The sequence below is a fragment of the Corylus avellana genome, chromosome ca3 (assembly GCF_901000735.1).
Source record: "Corylus avellana chromosome ca3, CavTom2PMs-1.0".
Taxonomy (NCBI): domain Eukaryota; kingdom Viridiplantae; phylum Streptophyta; class Magnoliopsida; order Fagales; family Betulaceae; genus Corylus; species Corylus avellana.
The window spans coordinates 36,587,184-36,600,831 of NC_081543.1; the positions used below are offsets into that span (position 1 = coordinate 36,587,184).

The 13,648-nt window shown below is 33.8% G+C and overlaps 1 protein-coding gene and 1 long non-coding RNA gene across 3 annotated transcripts; both read right to left on the minus strand.

Annotated features, from left to right (window-relative positions):
* Positions 1-1,815: 1,815 nt before the first annotated feature.
* On the minus strand, positions 1,816-8,778 carry LOC132173620 (gibberellin 2-beta-dioxygenase 8-like). 2 transcript variants are annotated; one of them, XM_059585159.1, is made up of 5 exons: positions 8,644-8,778; positions 7,999-8,455; positions 2,587-2,908; positions 2,291-2,361; positions 2,086-2,176 (listed from the first exon to the last, which is right to left on the minus strand). In XM_059585159.1, exons 2-4 carry the CDS (start codon positions 8,430-8,432, stop codon positions 2,311-2,313), a joined length of 807 nt encoding a protein of 268 aa, XP_059441142.1. In that variant the 5' UTR covers positions 8,433-8,455; positions 8,644-8,778; the 3' UTR covers positions 2,086-2,176; positions 2,291-2,310. The 2 variants fall into 2 exon arrangements, with proteins under 2 accessions (XP_059441141.1, XP_059441142.1); XM_059585158.1 differs by lacking the exon at positions 2,291-2,361 and having other exon boundaries at positions 1,816-2,176; positions 8,644-8,763.
* A 2,763-nt stretch (positions 8,779-11,541) lies between these two features.
* On the minus strand, positions 11,542-13,101 carry LOC132173623 (uncharacterized). The gene is made up of 2 exons (XR_009439326.1): positions 13,046-13,101; positions 11,542-11,991 (listed from the first exon to the last, which is right to left on the minus strand). It is a non-coding gene; the product is annotated as an uncharacterized LOC132173623 (long non-coding RNA).
* Between the last annotated feature and the right edge of the window lie 547 nt (positions 13,102-13,648).

Consider the following 13,648-nt stretch of genomic DNA (forward strand, 5'->3'; position numbering starts at 1 on the left):
GAAAATGTTCTAGATGTTTTAAAAGGTTAAGGACCTCCACTGTAACTCTTTTCTCCTCGTTCTATTAAAAAAAAAAAAAGAAGAAAAAAGAAAAGAAAAGAGTTTTAGGTAGTCTGACTCTTTAGGCACTACCTTAACATGGCCCAATTTTTTTGTTTAGTATTTTTATGATTTAATAACAACAAAGTTTCAGAATTGGCCCAATTTTTTTGTTTAGTATTATTATGATTTAATAACAACAAAGGTTCAGACTTGGCCCAATCGCATCTCTATTGCTGAAGATGGGCTTAGCTAGAATTTTATTTTTTATTTTATTTTTTATGCCAAACAAGAGGTTTAAGAAAAAGGGCTATATTTATTTTTAGAGAAATGTTAGGAGTCAATAAATTTTTTATATTTTGTCTATATTTTTTTACAAATTCAATAGATTAATCATTAAATTTGTGAAGTTCACTATTAACTTATGTGAGGTCTACACACTAATAGATTACCCTAGGAATATTCCTAGGATTACGAAAAAAAAAAAAAAAAAAAGGAAACAAAATTGAAGAGAGACATAAGCCATATTGTTTTTGCTTTTCTATTCATACTTGTTTTCCAAAAAAGCAAAAGAAAAAAACAAAATAGAAGAGAGTCAAGAGTCAAGAGAGACATAATTAAGCCATATTTTGTTTTTGTTTTTCTTTCCATATTTGTTTGAAAATAAAAAATAAAATAAAAAACCAAAATAGAAGTATTGTTTTTGCTTTTGTTTCCATATATATGTACATGTTTTCGTCATTACATCGTACAACTATAGGTTGTCATGCGATGTAGTCGGCAACCCGAGGACAAAAAACAAACAATAAATAGTAAGAAATTAGTGGCTGAGAAGTGAGGAGGGTGAGGGCAAACAAACAAACAATAAAATAGTGAGAAATACGTGGCTGAGAATTACGTGACGACTGTGGCATCTTTCGGTATCGTTGAAGCCCCACATAATCTACTCAATGAAGCCCACGTGATCGATCTGATGTCCCAAAGGAACACCATATTTGGTCCCAAATGACCAACGGTCATGCGCTATCCCACTTGTCGTGTTTTGCTTCTTGTCCCCCATTCATTCACTGCAACGCTTTCAACTTTTTTTTGGTTTTTACCAGATATTTCTCTGCAGGCTGCAGCTAGCAGCACGAATAAACAACAACGTACTCAACATAAAGTAGAAAGATATATAGAGAACTGGCTACTGGCTATGTAGGTTACTATATTAAACTTTTTCTACAAAGATCCAAGAATCTAACGAGTTTTACAAACAAATTTTTTTGTAAAGTTTTACGAACAAAACCTTTATTTTCTAAGGCAACCTCAAACCGGCGGCCATGAAATATCAGTAGGATTAATGGCATGCACGTCTCAACTTTCACACCTGTCCACGTACAAGCGATCACGTGGACCAACAAGAACAATACATTAAGTGTAAACAAGTCCATAAGAAATGCTAAGAGTTAATTTTTTGTTTAGTTTTGTAAAAGCGAATTTTTTTCCTTCAAATGAATTAGATAATATTTAATTAGTTATAGTGAATAGATATTTTTATTTTTTGAGGAGACAAAAATATCTCTTTATTATAACTATTCATTTAAAATTAAAAAGATTCTATAATTAATTTATTAAATTTGTATATATAAAAAAATAATTATACTAAATATAAAAAACTTATTAACACCTAACATTCTCAAATAAATGGGAGGCGGGGAGGGGGAGGAAATACTATTGGATGTCAAAACACGTAAAAGAGATCACATCTAATAATTTGCTTGCCAGTCAGGTAAATGTCAGAAGTTAAAACCATGCAAATTTATTAATTAATTAAAACAGCTCCTCCACTTCATGATGACTAGCTTACTAGCTAGTAAAAGTAAATACAATATCCTTCAAATTCATATGATCATAAGAGAAACCTTGAGAGCCCTACTTTGTCCCCGGTAGCCTCAACATCCTTCCGGACTTGCTGTTGATACTCTCTGAAACTGAAGTGTTTGTACACACCCGGCAGCAGCCTCTTTGTACTGCAGCAGCTTTGTATCACCGCGTCATTGGAGGGGCAGTAGAAATACGCCACAGAAAACCTTTCAATCTCTTCACTGGAAACCACTCGGTGTTTGATGCTCTTGAAGCTATCATTGCTCAACGCCTGCGTCATGAGATGATCAGGATAATTTGGCAACCGAATATGCTCTCGATCTCTCAACATGGATCTTTATATATATTTATATATATATATACAAATACAAACAAAGGTATGTACCAAATGATCCATCTTTGCATTTAAATATTCCAACCATGCTGTCTTGTTCTTGAGCCTATTCGGTATCTGGCCTGTATCATCCTATTCCTGTCACATCACTCTTGTCCATTTTTTATAAGAGGAAAAGTATGACATCACTAAAAATGTAGTACTGGTTTAATTTCCTCCCATGATTTTCCCTTGGATTATCTTTCTTTTTAATAAAATTATTTCCTTAATTGACCAAAAACATATAAAAAAAGAAAATGAGAATAAAACTTAAGCATGATTAATATACATAATTAAGATTATGTTACCTGAAATAAGTCACCAATATTGATAACTAAAGCTTGTGGATTTGGTTTGACACGAAACCATTTTCCATCTTTCAACAATTGCAATCCTCCAACGTGGTCTTGATGCAAAATTGTAAGGAAACTGCTGTCGGTGTGAGGCATAAAGCCAAAGGCCTTGGAGGGAAATGGACAGGGAGGATATCTGTTCAGTCGAAGATAGCTGGTGTTTGGCGGGCAGTTCTCTTGGAAATATGTAGATTTGATGCCTAAAATTTGGGATAGAATTTCAGCTAAGCTTTGAGCCAGAGAGCCAGCTACTGTCACGAATGCTTCAATGGCCGATCTGTAGAAAGAAAGAAAAAAAGAAAAAATAGATATATATATATATATATAAAAAGACGAGGAATAATTTTTGTGTGAATATATGATCGTAATATTGAAGAAATCAACTCTTACACTTGCCTAGTACTTGACCCAGAAAATGGGAAATGGAACCAATTTCTGATACCTTAGTTATTACTAAATATAAAAAGTGTCGTGCTGTCATAGGGCCTATATACTACGTACCCTTTGTTCATTTATGTCATTCTTGAAGGTCATCTTGCGGTCTTTATGAGATCCAGGACTATGCTGCTGCTGCATAACTTATTCTATAATTATCGTAGAATTCCATTTTATATATAAATTTCCTGAGATTTATATTTATATTTTATGAATTTATTTAGTAAATATATTCACCCAGCAAGTTACGTGATAGGACGTGGACGTGGACGTGGACGTGAGTTTTGGATGCTAATGCTAGCGTCACTTTAGTTTGAATTAACGGCTAACTATTATTTTTGCTTCCTTTTTCTGATTTGATTTGTGTGAGACATTTGAGGCAATAAAAGGGGTGGATGAAGGTGCGAAAGCATAGTTTTCATGACATTTGAGGCAGTTAAAGGGGATTTGTGCGGTTGCAGGGTTCCATTCAACTAAAAAGTGGGATAATAATTTATGGTATGGATATTCTTATCTTTTCGAGTATATATATAATTGGCCACTTGACCAGATTTCAAAGATATTTATTTTCTTGGACCACAAAACATGTTATAGTACATTTGTCTGTATCAGTTGTAGCCTGTAGGAATAAGCTCACAAACAAAAGGATTTATGTTTATGAAGAAAACAAAATCCGATCCTGTTTGAGATATTTGCTCATGTCTCCCTGTTTTTCGGTAGGTGTAGGACACATGCATGAACAAACGAAAATTTCAAGGATAGATATGGCCCTCTCTTTAACACCACAATATTTCAACACCTTTAATTTTTCATCTCTAGCTAGCATATAGCTCCTTATTTGAGAATTCTAGGCATCATCCATATGAGTCGCCTTCAAGCTAGCGTATGCAGCTGAGAAGAGTGAGTCTGATCCTTTTAAGCATCTCTCCCTCTCCTCTGATGCACGAGAATTGGCAAATAATGAATTAATGGCGTTGAAATATCTAGTGACCTACGTTTCACGAGGTGTGGTTCCTAATCAACTGAGTTACCACTTAGGGACTCAGTAAACTTTGGTAAGAATGAGCATAAGACCATAATCTACAATGTTCTTTTTCGGTGCGCGATTTGGCCACCGAGCTATGCTCGTCAAGCACCATTTTTGGGTTCAAAATCTACATTTTCCCTCCTAATCACCTTTTCTTTTTCTTTTTTTTTTTTCCTTTTAAAAAATATTTTTTCTCATTTTAGTAGAGATTTTATTAATAGATATTGCCAGATTTTTAGCAGAATCCTTATTTTGATTTGCAGTTTGATTTTATGTAAAATTCAGTTTTCCTCAATTATTTAAGCCCGACATGTGGGCTTAGTTCAATACTTCAATTTCAAAATAATATTTCAACAGCGTAATCCTCTCTTTCCTTAGAGTAGCTAGGGTTTTTCTCTACCCTATTAGTTGTTTTTCTCCTTTTTGAATTCCCTTACATGACTTCAATTCATAGTTTGAGGTCACTACCCTACGCTGTCAAAATCATCCTAGTTCTATTCGGCATCACCTACACGTACGTATATACGTACACCCACACCAAACCATATGGCCACCCACCAGCACCTCACTTCACCATCGATTCACCACTATCAGCGATCACTCCATTGTGCTTTTCCCGATGAAGTAAATCGAATGAAATTCCCCTTGTAGTTCTCTCTAACTCACACTCTTTGCTCACCCAACTTGATAGCATTGAAGCTCCAAAGTTCTCTCACTTTCTATTGACACTCCCCCAAAAAATACTAGTTTGTTTTATTTTGGGAAAAATACAAAATCACAACTTGTGATTTACCTGATTTACAATTAGTACTTTGTGGTATCAAAATAAACTCAGAGAACTAATAAAATGACCACACTTGTCATTCTTAATAAGAGAGAAATGTAAATAGAATATATAAACATATAAAAATTAAAAATTAAAGAAATTAAAAACAAACAAAGACATTATTATGTTTTTTTTTAAAAGGAAGCGGGTGGCCTTCGAGTGAGTGGCACGTGGTGTCGCTCGACCACTTCCCACCTGTGGGGTGGCCCGTGACCCACCTCGAGGGATAGCTCGAAAAACACCCCCGTGGGCTAGGGGTGGCGACAAGCCACCCCTAACCACCTCTAGGGTTCGCTGTCGCTTAGCCACGCTCTTCTTTTTTTTTAAAAAAAAAAAATAATAATAATAATAATAAATTAAATTTTTTTAGTTTATAATTTTTCTATATTTAAACTTTTTATATTTACGTATTTTTTTATTAAGAATGACATTTGTCGTCATTTTATTGGCATTGACGTGGCACACTAATAGAATTCGTTGTGATTTGACGGAATTTGAGTGTAGAGAGTAAATTATTTTTTTGGCATATCTTAGGAACTTCTGAGTTCATTTTGATACCACAAAATGATAATTCTAAATCAGGTAAACCCAATAGGACCGATTTTGCATTTTTCCCTTTTATTTTTATTAATATTTTGGAAAAAAATGCTGTAGAGGTTCATGAAGTCTAACATTTTATCAAATCACTCTCTAGGGGTTAAATTTATTAAATGACTCTTAAAACTATGTTCTGCTATCAAATCGCTCCTTCTATACCCTTGTTGTTAAGGTTTTTCATAGAAATTGTGACACATAGAAGTAAGGATCCTGTGAGATCCAATGAAATAGGTCCACGTGTACAAAAATGGCACCTCAACTTGACACGTGGCAAAAAAAAACCCAAAGCGAAAAGAGAAAAAAAAAATGAATGGGAAAAAAAAAGGCACCACCCCACCAATAGAGTGATGACGTGGTCATTACCCCATCCTATGCTAGGGCAAATGGGTAAATCCCACTAGAAGAAGGCTGGCGAAGGTACATGGGTCACCCCACCTAGCAACAAAGGAGAGGGGGTGAGGCACCCCTCCGCCAATGAGCGTTGGTGGGCAAGATGATAACCTCCTGGTCCTCCCCCCTCCCCCCATTCACTGGCGAGTGGAGGGTGTGGGTGAGGTTGTGGCTGCCCTCTACCTCTAGAGGGGTTGCCCCATTCACCCTTCTATGTTGGTGGGTGAAGCACCCCTCTGCCAATGAGCGTTTGTGATCCCTCCTATTTTACCCCCCACATTCATTGGCGGGTATAGGGTGTAGGTGAGGCTGGGTCGCCCTCTAGCTCTAGTGGGGTTGCCCCAACCACCTAGTTGAGACCAGGGTGATTGGGCAATAGGCACCCCACCACTTTATTGGTAGGAGGCCGGGTGGTGGGATCGTCACCCATCCACCTCATTTTTTTTTCTTCTTTATTTTTTTATTTTTGTGGTTTGGTCATGTGTCAAGTTGAGGTGACACGGATGTAAACACGAGCTATTTTATTGGATTTGACGTGATCTTATATATGCCTAAATAGTGTCTCAATTTTTGTTAAAATTCCTAATGGCAAGTGCATGTACAAATATAGAAAGTGATTTAGTAACGAAATATGTCTCAATAATGATTTGATAAAAGATTAAATGCTAAGGACTTCTAGAGTATTCTTGCATGATATTTCTGCACTTTGATTGGTCGATCGTTATTCTGTAGAGTCATTGCTGATGGGTTTCTCAGTATAAACCCACTGAAATTTTCACTGTTTATGTGTCATAATTTTAAAAAACTTGATGGTGACCCATATGGACGACAACAAGAACATGGCCTTCAATTCCGTTTCAACTTCGACAGACGATACTATCTCTAATATTGTTTTTACAGTATATCTGTTTTTCAGTATATCTTGAACAAAATATTGAGATGTACGTAGATGTTTAGTGTATCTAGGTGATGTGGTAGGATATCCCAACCCTTAGGTTTTCTTTTTTTCCCACGTCCTAGCTACATCTACAAATTAAATTTAATAAATAAAATAAAATAAAAAGAGGATACAGAATTAAGCATATCAAACTAAAGCTTCCTTAGAACTTGTAGTAAAAAAAAAATTAAAAGAAAAAAGAAGACTACTGTTGCATGTAATTAATCTAGGGTTTCTCAACTATGTATGCTGAAGATTAATGAAAATTTAAGAAAACAATGTTCTTGCTATCATAATAATTGCAATGCTTGAGAAGTACTGGATTTCACAAGTCTTTAAACGATAAAATGCGATATTATAATGAACTACCCATAAAGAAGACTAAGATATGCAATGGTCTATTCTATATATAACAAACAGTGAGCATAAAAGATTGAAAATATATACTATTTAATTGTTAGTGCCCATCTTGATCAATATATATTCTGGACATGATTTGGATCCCCATGGTATATAAGAAATAATAATATTTAATGAAACTTTTGGGTTTAATTACATATGCATATGCTTCACACCATTAAGCTATATATGATGATGGATTATTTCAGCCAAAAGAAAAGTTATCAGAATTATGATCACAAGTATTACTTGACAGAGGAGATAATACTAAATATAGCAAATTACGAAGGAATAAAAAAAAATAAATAAAACGAATTTGTATGAGCCAATATATAGTTTGTAAGGGAATACTTCTTAGCAGACTAATTAACTATATATAATTTTCACTTTCAAGAATTAGTACTTTATGTTCCTTGCTAATTAAATTATATATGCTTTTATGAATATTTCCCAGTTGGTTTGAGTAATTGGCTTAAAACGCATTGAGATAAGATTTTGGATTAAAATGATTTCTGTATATAATGTTAAAGATCCTACCAGACCACTGATACTACTTGAAAGAAACAATTTCCCCAAGAAGGTGACATGAGATCAGGACATGAAGCCCTCCTTAATTAATTTCCATATTGTCATATCCTAAAGTACTCATCTTATTTTAAATAATTTTACCTTATAAATTAATACTTTAATTAAAGTTTTTGATGCATTACCATTGACATAAAAACGACTCAAAAAAAAAAAATTGTAACTTTGTACCTGAGAGTACTCTTGCATTCATCCATTCTTGATATATCTGCAAGAGATAAATGTAAGGCTTCCGACCAAAGGACCTGCTTTAGAGAAGTAGCCTTTGAGTTCCCCCAGCGGTAACTATTGGCTGATAAATTCAAAAAGTTGTCTTCAATCTTCTTTTGAAAAGGAAGATGGAAAACCTTCATCTGCTCATCTTTCAAGATTTTAAGAACCTCTTGAGAAATCCCATGATTCAGAACTTGAAAGAAACCCCATTCCCTTGCAGCTTGAGCAATCAGTTTGATGCACTTGTCTCTCTGTGCATTCAATTGACTCAGATCAATCAAGGGTAGATCGCATTCCTCAGCCATGAAAATATTTTCCTTTTTTGGTTCACCAAGAGAGGAGTTATGTAAAAGGGTCTTGTAGGTTTGTTGTAATGGAGGTTCCTGATCCATCGATCGATGTTGTATTCTCAAGCCTGATTATGAAGAATAATACATATATATATATATATATATATAGAAAATTATAAAGAAAGAAATTGAGTGCATCAAACAATGTTGGAAAGTAATCATAGAATATCAATCATGCCATGCATGCATATATCTGAAAATTAATGCTGGATATGCATGAATAAGCAACTTGCACCTTCCGTAAGTGTCTAACCTTTTACTGTCAGAGCTTAATACAGCTATCTCATGTGAGTCGATCTGTCCAATTCATTCAAAGCTGTTCTTGTTACATATATAAGTAGCTGTATGTTGATCTTGTCCACGTTAATTACCCCTGGCCTGCACAAATTGAAGTTAATTAGGAGAAATTCTTTCTTTCATTTTAACCTAATAGTTTGCAAGGACAAAGTGAGAATTAAATTCTCAAAAATGGTCAAGATAGATCAGTTGAGTTTTGTTTTCCATATAATATAATTAAGATCGATGATCGATGAAACATGCACGAGAATTAATAAGTGCAGAATGCAATATATTTTGAGTTTCCTCACTTGTGATTATACAACCATATATATACCTGATTTGCTTGAGTTGTGTACTCCGGTCATGAAACTGCAAAAATGAGAAAATCTGAAAGAAGAAGAAGAAGAGGTACAAAATGAGCAAAGGGTGGAAGGAGTAGAAATTGGCAGTAGTGTAATGCATTAATCTATCCTATATTGTTGCATGAAAAACACATAAAAACTGAAGTTACCCATGGGATTTGGGAATAGTACTTGTTCAAGGATTGGAAAATTTTAGAGGAAAATGAATGAGAAAAATAAAGAAGAAAAGGGTGTAGTAGTAGTAGTAGTCCATGAAGCATGGAGTTGTATTTATAAGGATAATTAGGCTGCACGTGGAATATAATAATAAGTTGGGGTTCGGTGATTGAGAATCTATGGCTGAAGCGAAGAACACGCGGCCAAACATGGATCATCAGAGAAAACAGGGAAAGAGAGATCCAAAGTATAAGCCTTGAATAGAATACGCGCATACAGCTCATCTGCTTTTTATTTGCTTCTCAATATACATATATATATATATATATATATATATATATATATTGATAAATCATAAATTGTTCTCGATCGACATTTCTGCTTCCTCCCAAAAAGCTTAAAATCGTCAAACCCACCTCTCTCTCTCTCTCTCTCTCTCTCTTTCTCTCTGTCTGTCTGTGTAGTTTTGTCCTTTCTTCCTGATGCTCTCTCTCTCTCTCTCTCTCCTCTCTCTCTCTCTCTCTCTCTCTCATATCAGCTTAGGATTCCAAACATTGAAGGGCCCAAATTTTTAATTGATGCAGTAAATGTTTTATTAGACATGGTTTTTTGCATGTATTAGGAATTATTTGGTAATTTATAATTGCAGATCCAAAATCCTGTAAGATTTCTTAAGATAAATCCTTTGATAATTAAGATCACTATTTTTTTTTTGTTTGGGTTGAATAGAATTTTATTAACACAAAACTAATTTTGGCTTCTTATTTTCTTTTTTTTTTTAAAAAAAAAAAAAGAAAAGAAATAAATATGCAATTTACTTTCCAATTAATTAACCTTACTCATGATACTGATCTGCCTAAGAAATTTATAAAATTTAGTTAATTAATTAGATCTAACATAATACATAAAATTAATATTTTTTGGTTCCATGCCCATTGAATGTTTTAGCCTGGGACTGGGATAGGCGGATAGCATATGTTCACATGCTCAAATTGTAGCTGTTAGCTAGCTAGGTCAGTTTGTTAAGGATATAAATTCTTTATAATAAAGGTTGCTTTTGTATTTTCTAAATTAAAGAATTTATATGATATTTATTCATCTTAATTTAAGGAATATGTTTATATTTTAAATCACATGTAAAACTCTATAAATAAAACTATATACTCAATTACAAAAAAAAAAAAACATTGTATACTCAAATCATACATCAAGAAAAATATGTAGCATTTAAAGCTTTAACTTTGTAGATGTAAGCTATATATATACCGAACCACCTTAGTTTATGTGCTTATTTTATTTTCTATATCTCTGTCATTATGGTTATTCCGCTTCAAATAATATTATGTATTGCATGGTATAAGACTCTGTATTTTAAGGCAAATTAAATTTGATTTGATTTTTTTTCTTTCTAATGTTCGAAAATTACTAGGGAGTTCGATCGCTAAAGCATAAAGCATGTGATTTTGAACATCAGGCAAAATCATGAATATATATAAATCTAGTCGTCGCCACGTAATGGGAATAGGTGCAATTCACTAGCCGTCGGTAGCCGAAAATGATGAAAATCTTATTCCTTCCATCTTTTGCTTTATTTTTTACTTTTTTGGAAAGATGCATTTAACTTTTTCGAAGTTAGGACCATTTTTTTTTTTGTTGTTTTTTTTTCAATTTGTCTTTTAATGTTTAAAAGTGGTAATGAACTTTCTTGAAGTTTTAAAGTTGTTAAGTTTATCTAGTCGTTAACTTTTTTGTCTTGAAGAGAAAAAATGAAAAAAAAAAATGTTACATACAATTTTTAAACTGAACAAAAATGGGAGTAGCGGAAACCAACCTAATTGTTTGAAAGTGACTTGCCGGTTGCCACCCTCCAAATAGATACACTTTACCCCCTTAAGCATTGTGGGGACATCATCTTCTAAAACTTCGAGAATATTAAATGCATTTTCTCTTATGGAGTGATTTACCGACAATTAAAACTTCTATTTCCAGCTTTAAATTTCAGAGGCCAGATCAAAATACAGATTCAACTTCGAAAGGATTGAATGCATTTTCCCTTGTGTGTGAATGATTGAAGCTTTTTGCCAAAAGCCAATTATAAAAAGCTAATGCCTTCTTTGTATTGTTTCCTTCACGGTGGTCGGGTGGATAATTAGTAGGATTTTGATGAGATATTACAACTAAGAGTAAATCTGCTTTATTTTATTCTTGAAAGTACGTTAATTATAATTATTGGTCTTTCTTTGATCACTACAGTTTCATCCATTTTTTATCCTTTTTTTTTTTTTTTTTTTTGTGAAAAGGAGAGTCGAAACGAAACAAAAATTAAAGAGTGTAAGCTCCTCAACAACATGACCAAAGATAATTATAATGCTTGAAATAAATACAATTAAGTAATTGGAAATGAGCTAAAAAATATCACAGTATCTTAAGCTAAAAGCCAATAAATGGGCCACACAAAATGGTTTCTGAAACAGGCCAAGAGGCAAGCATGCTTGACTTATTGTGTAACGGCAACCAACTGTAGACTACCAGAGGAGGAGGAGGAGCAATACTAAAAACCAATTTGGTTCTGACGATGAGGAGGCACTAAGGACTTCAGCGCTGAAATAGTCGCCATAGCAAATAAATAACACTTAAGAGTCAAAGAGGCTATAGCTCATAAAGAAAACCAACAAAACCAAAAATTTGAAGCTCTGATGGAGAAGGCCCACACACGAGGTATGGGAGTGAGGAAAGTAGTGGTGAGACTAGATATGGCCGGGGGTGGTGCATCAGAAGTTGAGGCTGAAGTCCATCCCTTTTTCCTAGCACTCACAACGGAGGCAGAGACATTGAAAATGAATGACTTTTTCACAAGGAAGAAAGATGAGAGTTTTTCTCTCCATAAATAAGCTACAAAGAATTGGTCGACAACGAGATCTATAACTTAAAGCAATGTGTGTGCCCCTTGTTAAACTTTGGATACTTCCAAACTTTCGGCATCATATTTTAGTGATCGAATTTCAAGTTCTATAAGACTAATTCAATTGATTTATCACATCCGGTAGAACATGTTACCAGTAGGGGTGTCAAAAAAAATCGAGTACCAACCGGTAACCAGGAAACTGGTTGAAAAAAACCAGTAACCAGGTACTCGGTTCCGGTTTAGGTTTTTGGCACCCGGTTATAACCGGATAACCGGGTAAATATATAAAACAATATTTTTTTTTAATTTTAATTTTTAATTTTTTTAGGGCATTTTTAAACATTGAATTTTTGTGGCATTTGTAAACATTGGATTTTAATGGCATTTTTAAACAATGAAGTTTTAGGACATTTTTAAACATTGAATTTTTATTTTTTTAGGCCCAAAAAGCCAAAAACAATGACTTTTTAGGATTTTTTTTAGAATTTTTAGGTTTTTTTTTTTTTTTTTAACAATCACAACAAAGCCCAACTTATTGGAACAAAAATACTAATTGTGTTTTCTAAAAAATGGCAAAAAATTGTTAAATTAAGCACAAAGGGGGAAATAATTCTTAAAAAAGCATATTTACATGGTGTATAGAAAAAATTTCCTTGGTCAGCAAAACTTTGTCCTTATTTTTGTTTTCACATGGATTGTTCAACGTTTTCTGCAACATCAACGCAGAAGAACCTGGTGGGACTTGAGCACATGAAGCACGTCTAGCATTCATGGTAATAGTGAATAGTGAAGTCGGCAACCAAGCAGAAATTGCCATGTGGACAGTTAATGATTGCAACTTTGCAAGATTTTTTTGCACTTAAAATGCCCATGGAAAAGATTTTTTATTTTTATTTTTATTTTTATCAAAGGCCAATAGACATGAATAGATTGACACTGTGGGTAAACCTAACCTCACATAAATCATAGTCACCATCATCAGACTCGTGGTGTGTAATTCGTCCGATTCCTGCATAGGCCATAGGAAGTTAGTAAGGACCACAAGAATGACGTCTAAAAAGAAATGAAAACCGCCAATTAATAAGAAAATCAATAACCACTCACCAAAGATAATCCTCTCTTGACCTATCTACAATTTCCAAAGATTCCTCTCTTTGGTGGCCCATCAAAATGTGTAAAATGGATAAGAAATTTAATCTAAACAAACTTTGGACACTCAACGAGTCAACATAAGAATGAGGCAAAGTTTAGTGTGGGCAGGGGCTAATAACCAATAAATTGTGTTGTTAGGGCCGATATGAAAAAAAAAAAAAAAAACAAAAACAAAAACAAAACAATACATATATGATATATATATATATACCTTCAACCTCCTTTTTTTTTTTTTTTTTTTTTTTTTTTGAGTTGGGGGTGGCCATCCCTTCACTAAGTCAACATATATAGCTTTAGATGCAAACAACCCAAACCAAGACTTTATTAAGACTACTAACTTTACGAGTTTTCTCTTACTACACTTGCATATTTACAAGTTGAGTGAAAAAATTTATACCCAAAAG

Excerpts from the sequence above, each read along its gene's own strand:
- LOC132173620 (XM_059585158.1), bottom strand. The coding sequence starts at position 8,432 with ATGGATCAGGAACCTCCATTACAACAAACCTACAAGACCCTTTTACAT. Across the intron at positions 2,909-7,998 it reads GAATGCAAGAGTACTCTCAG|ATCGGCCATTGAAGCATTCG; the intron begins GTACAAAGTTAC and ends TTCTTTCTACAG. Across the intron at positions 2,177-2,586 it reads ATATTGGTGACTTATTTCAG|GCGTTGAGCAATGATAGCTT; the intron begins GTAACATAATCT and ends CTCATGACGCAG.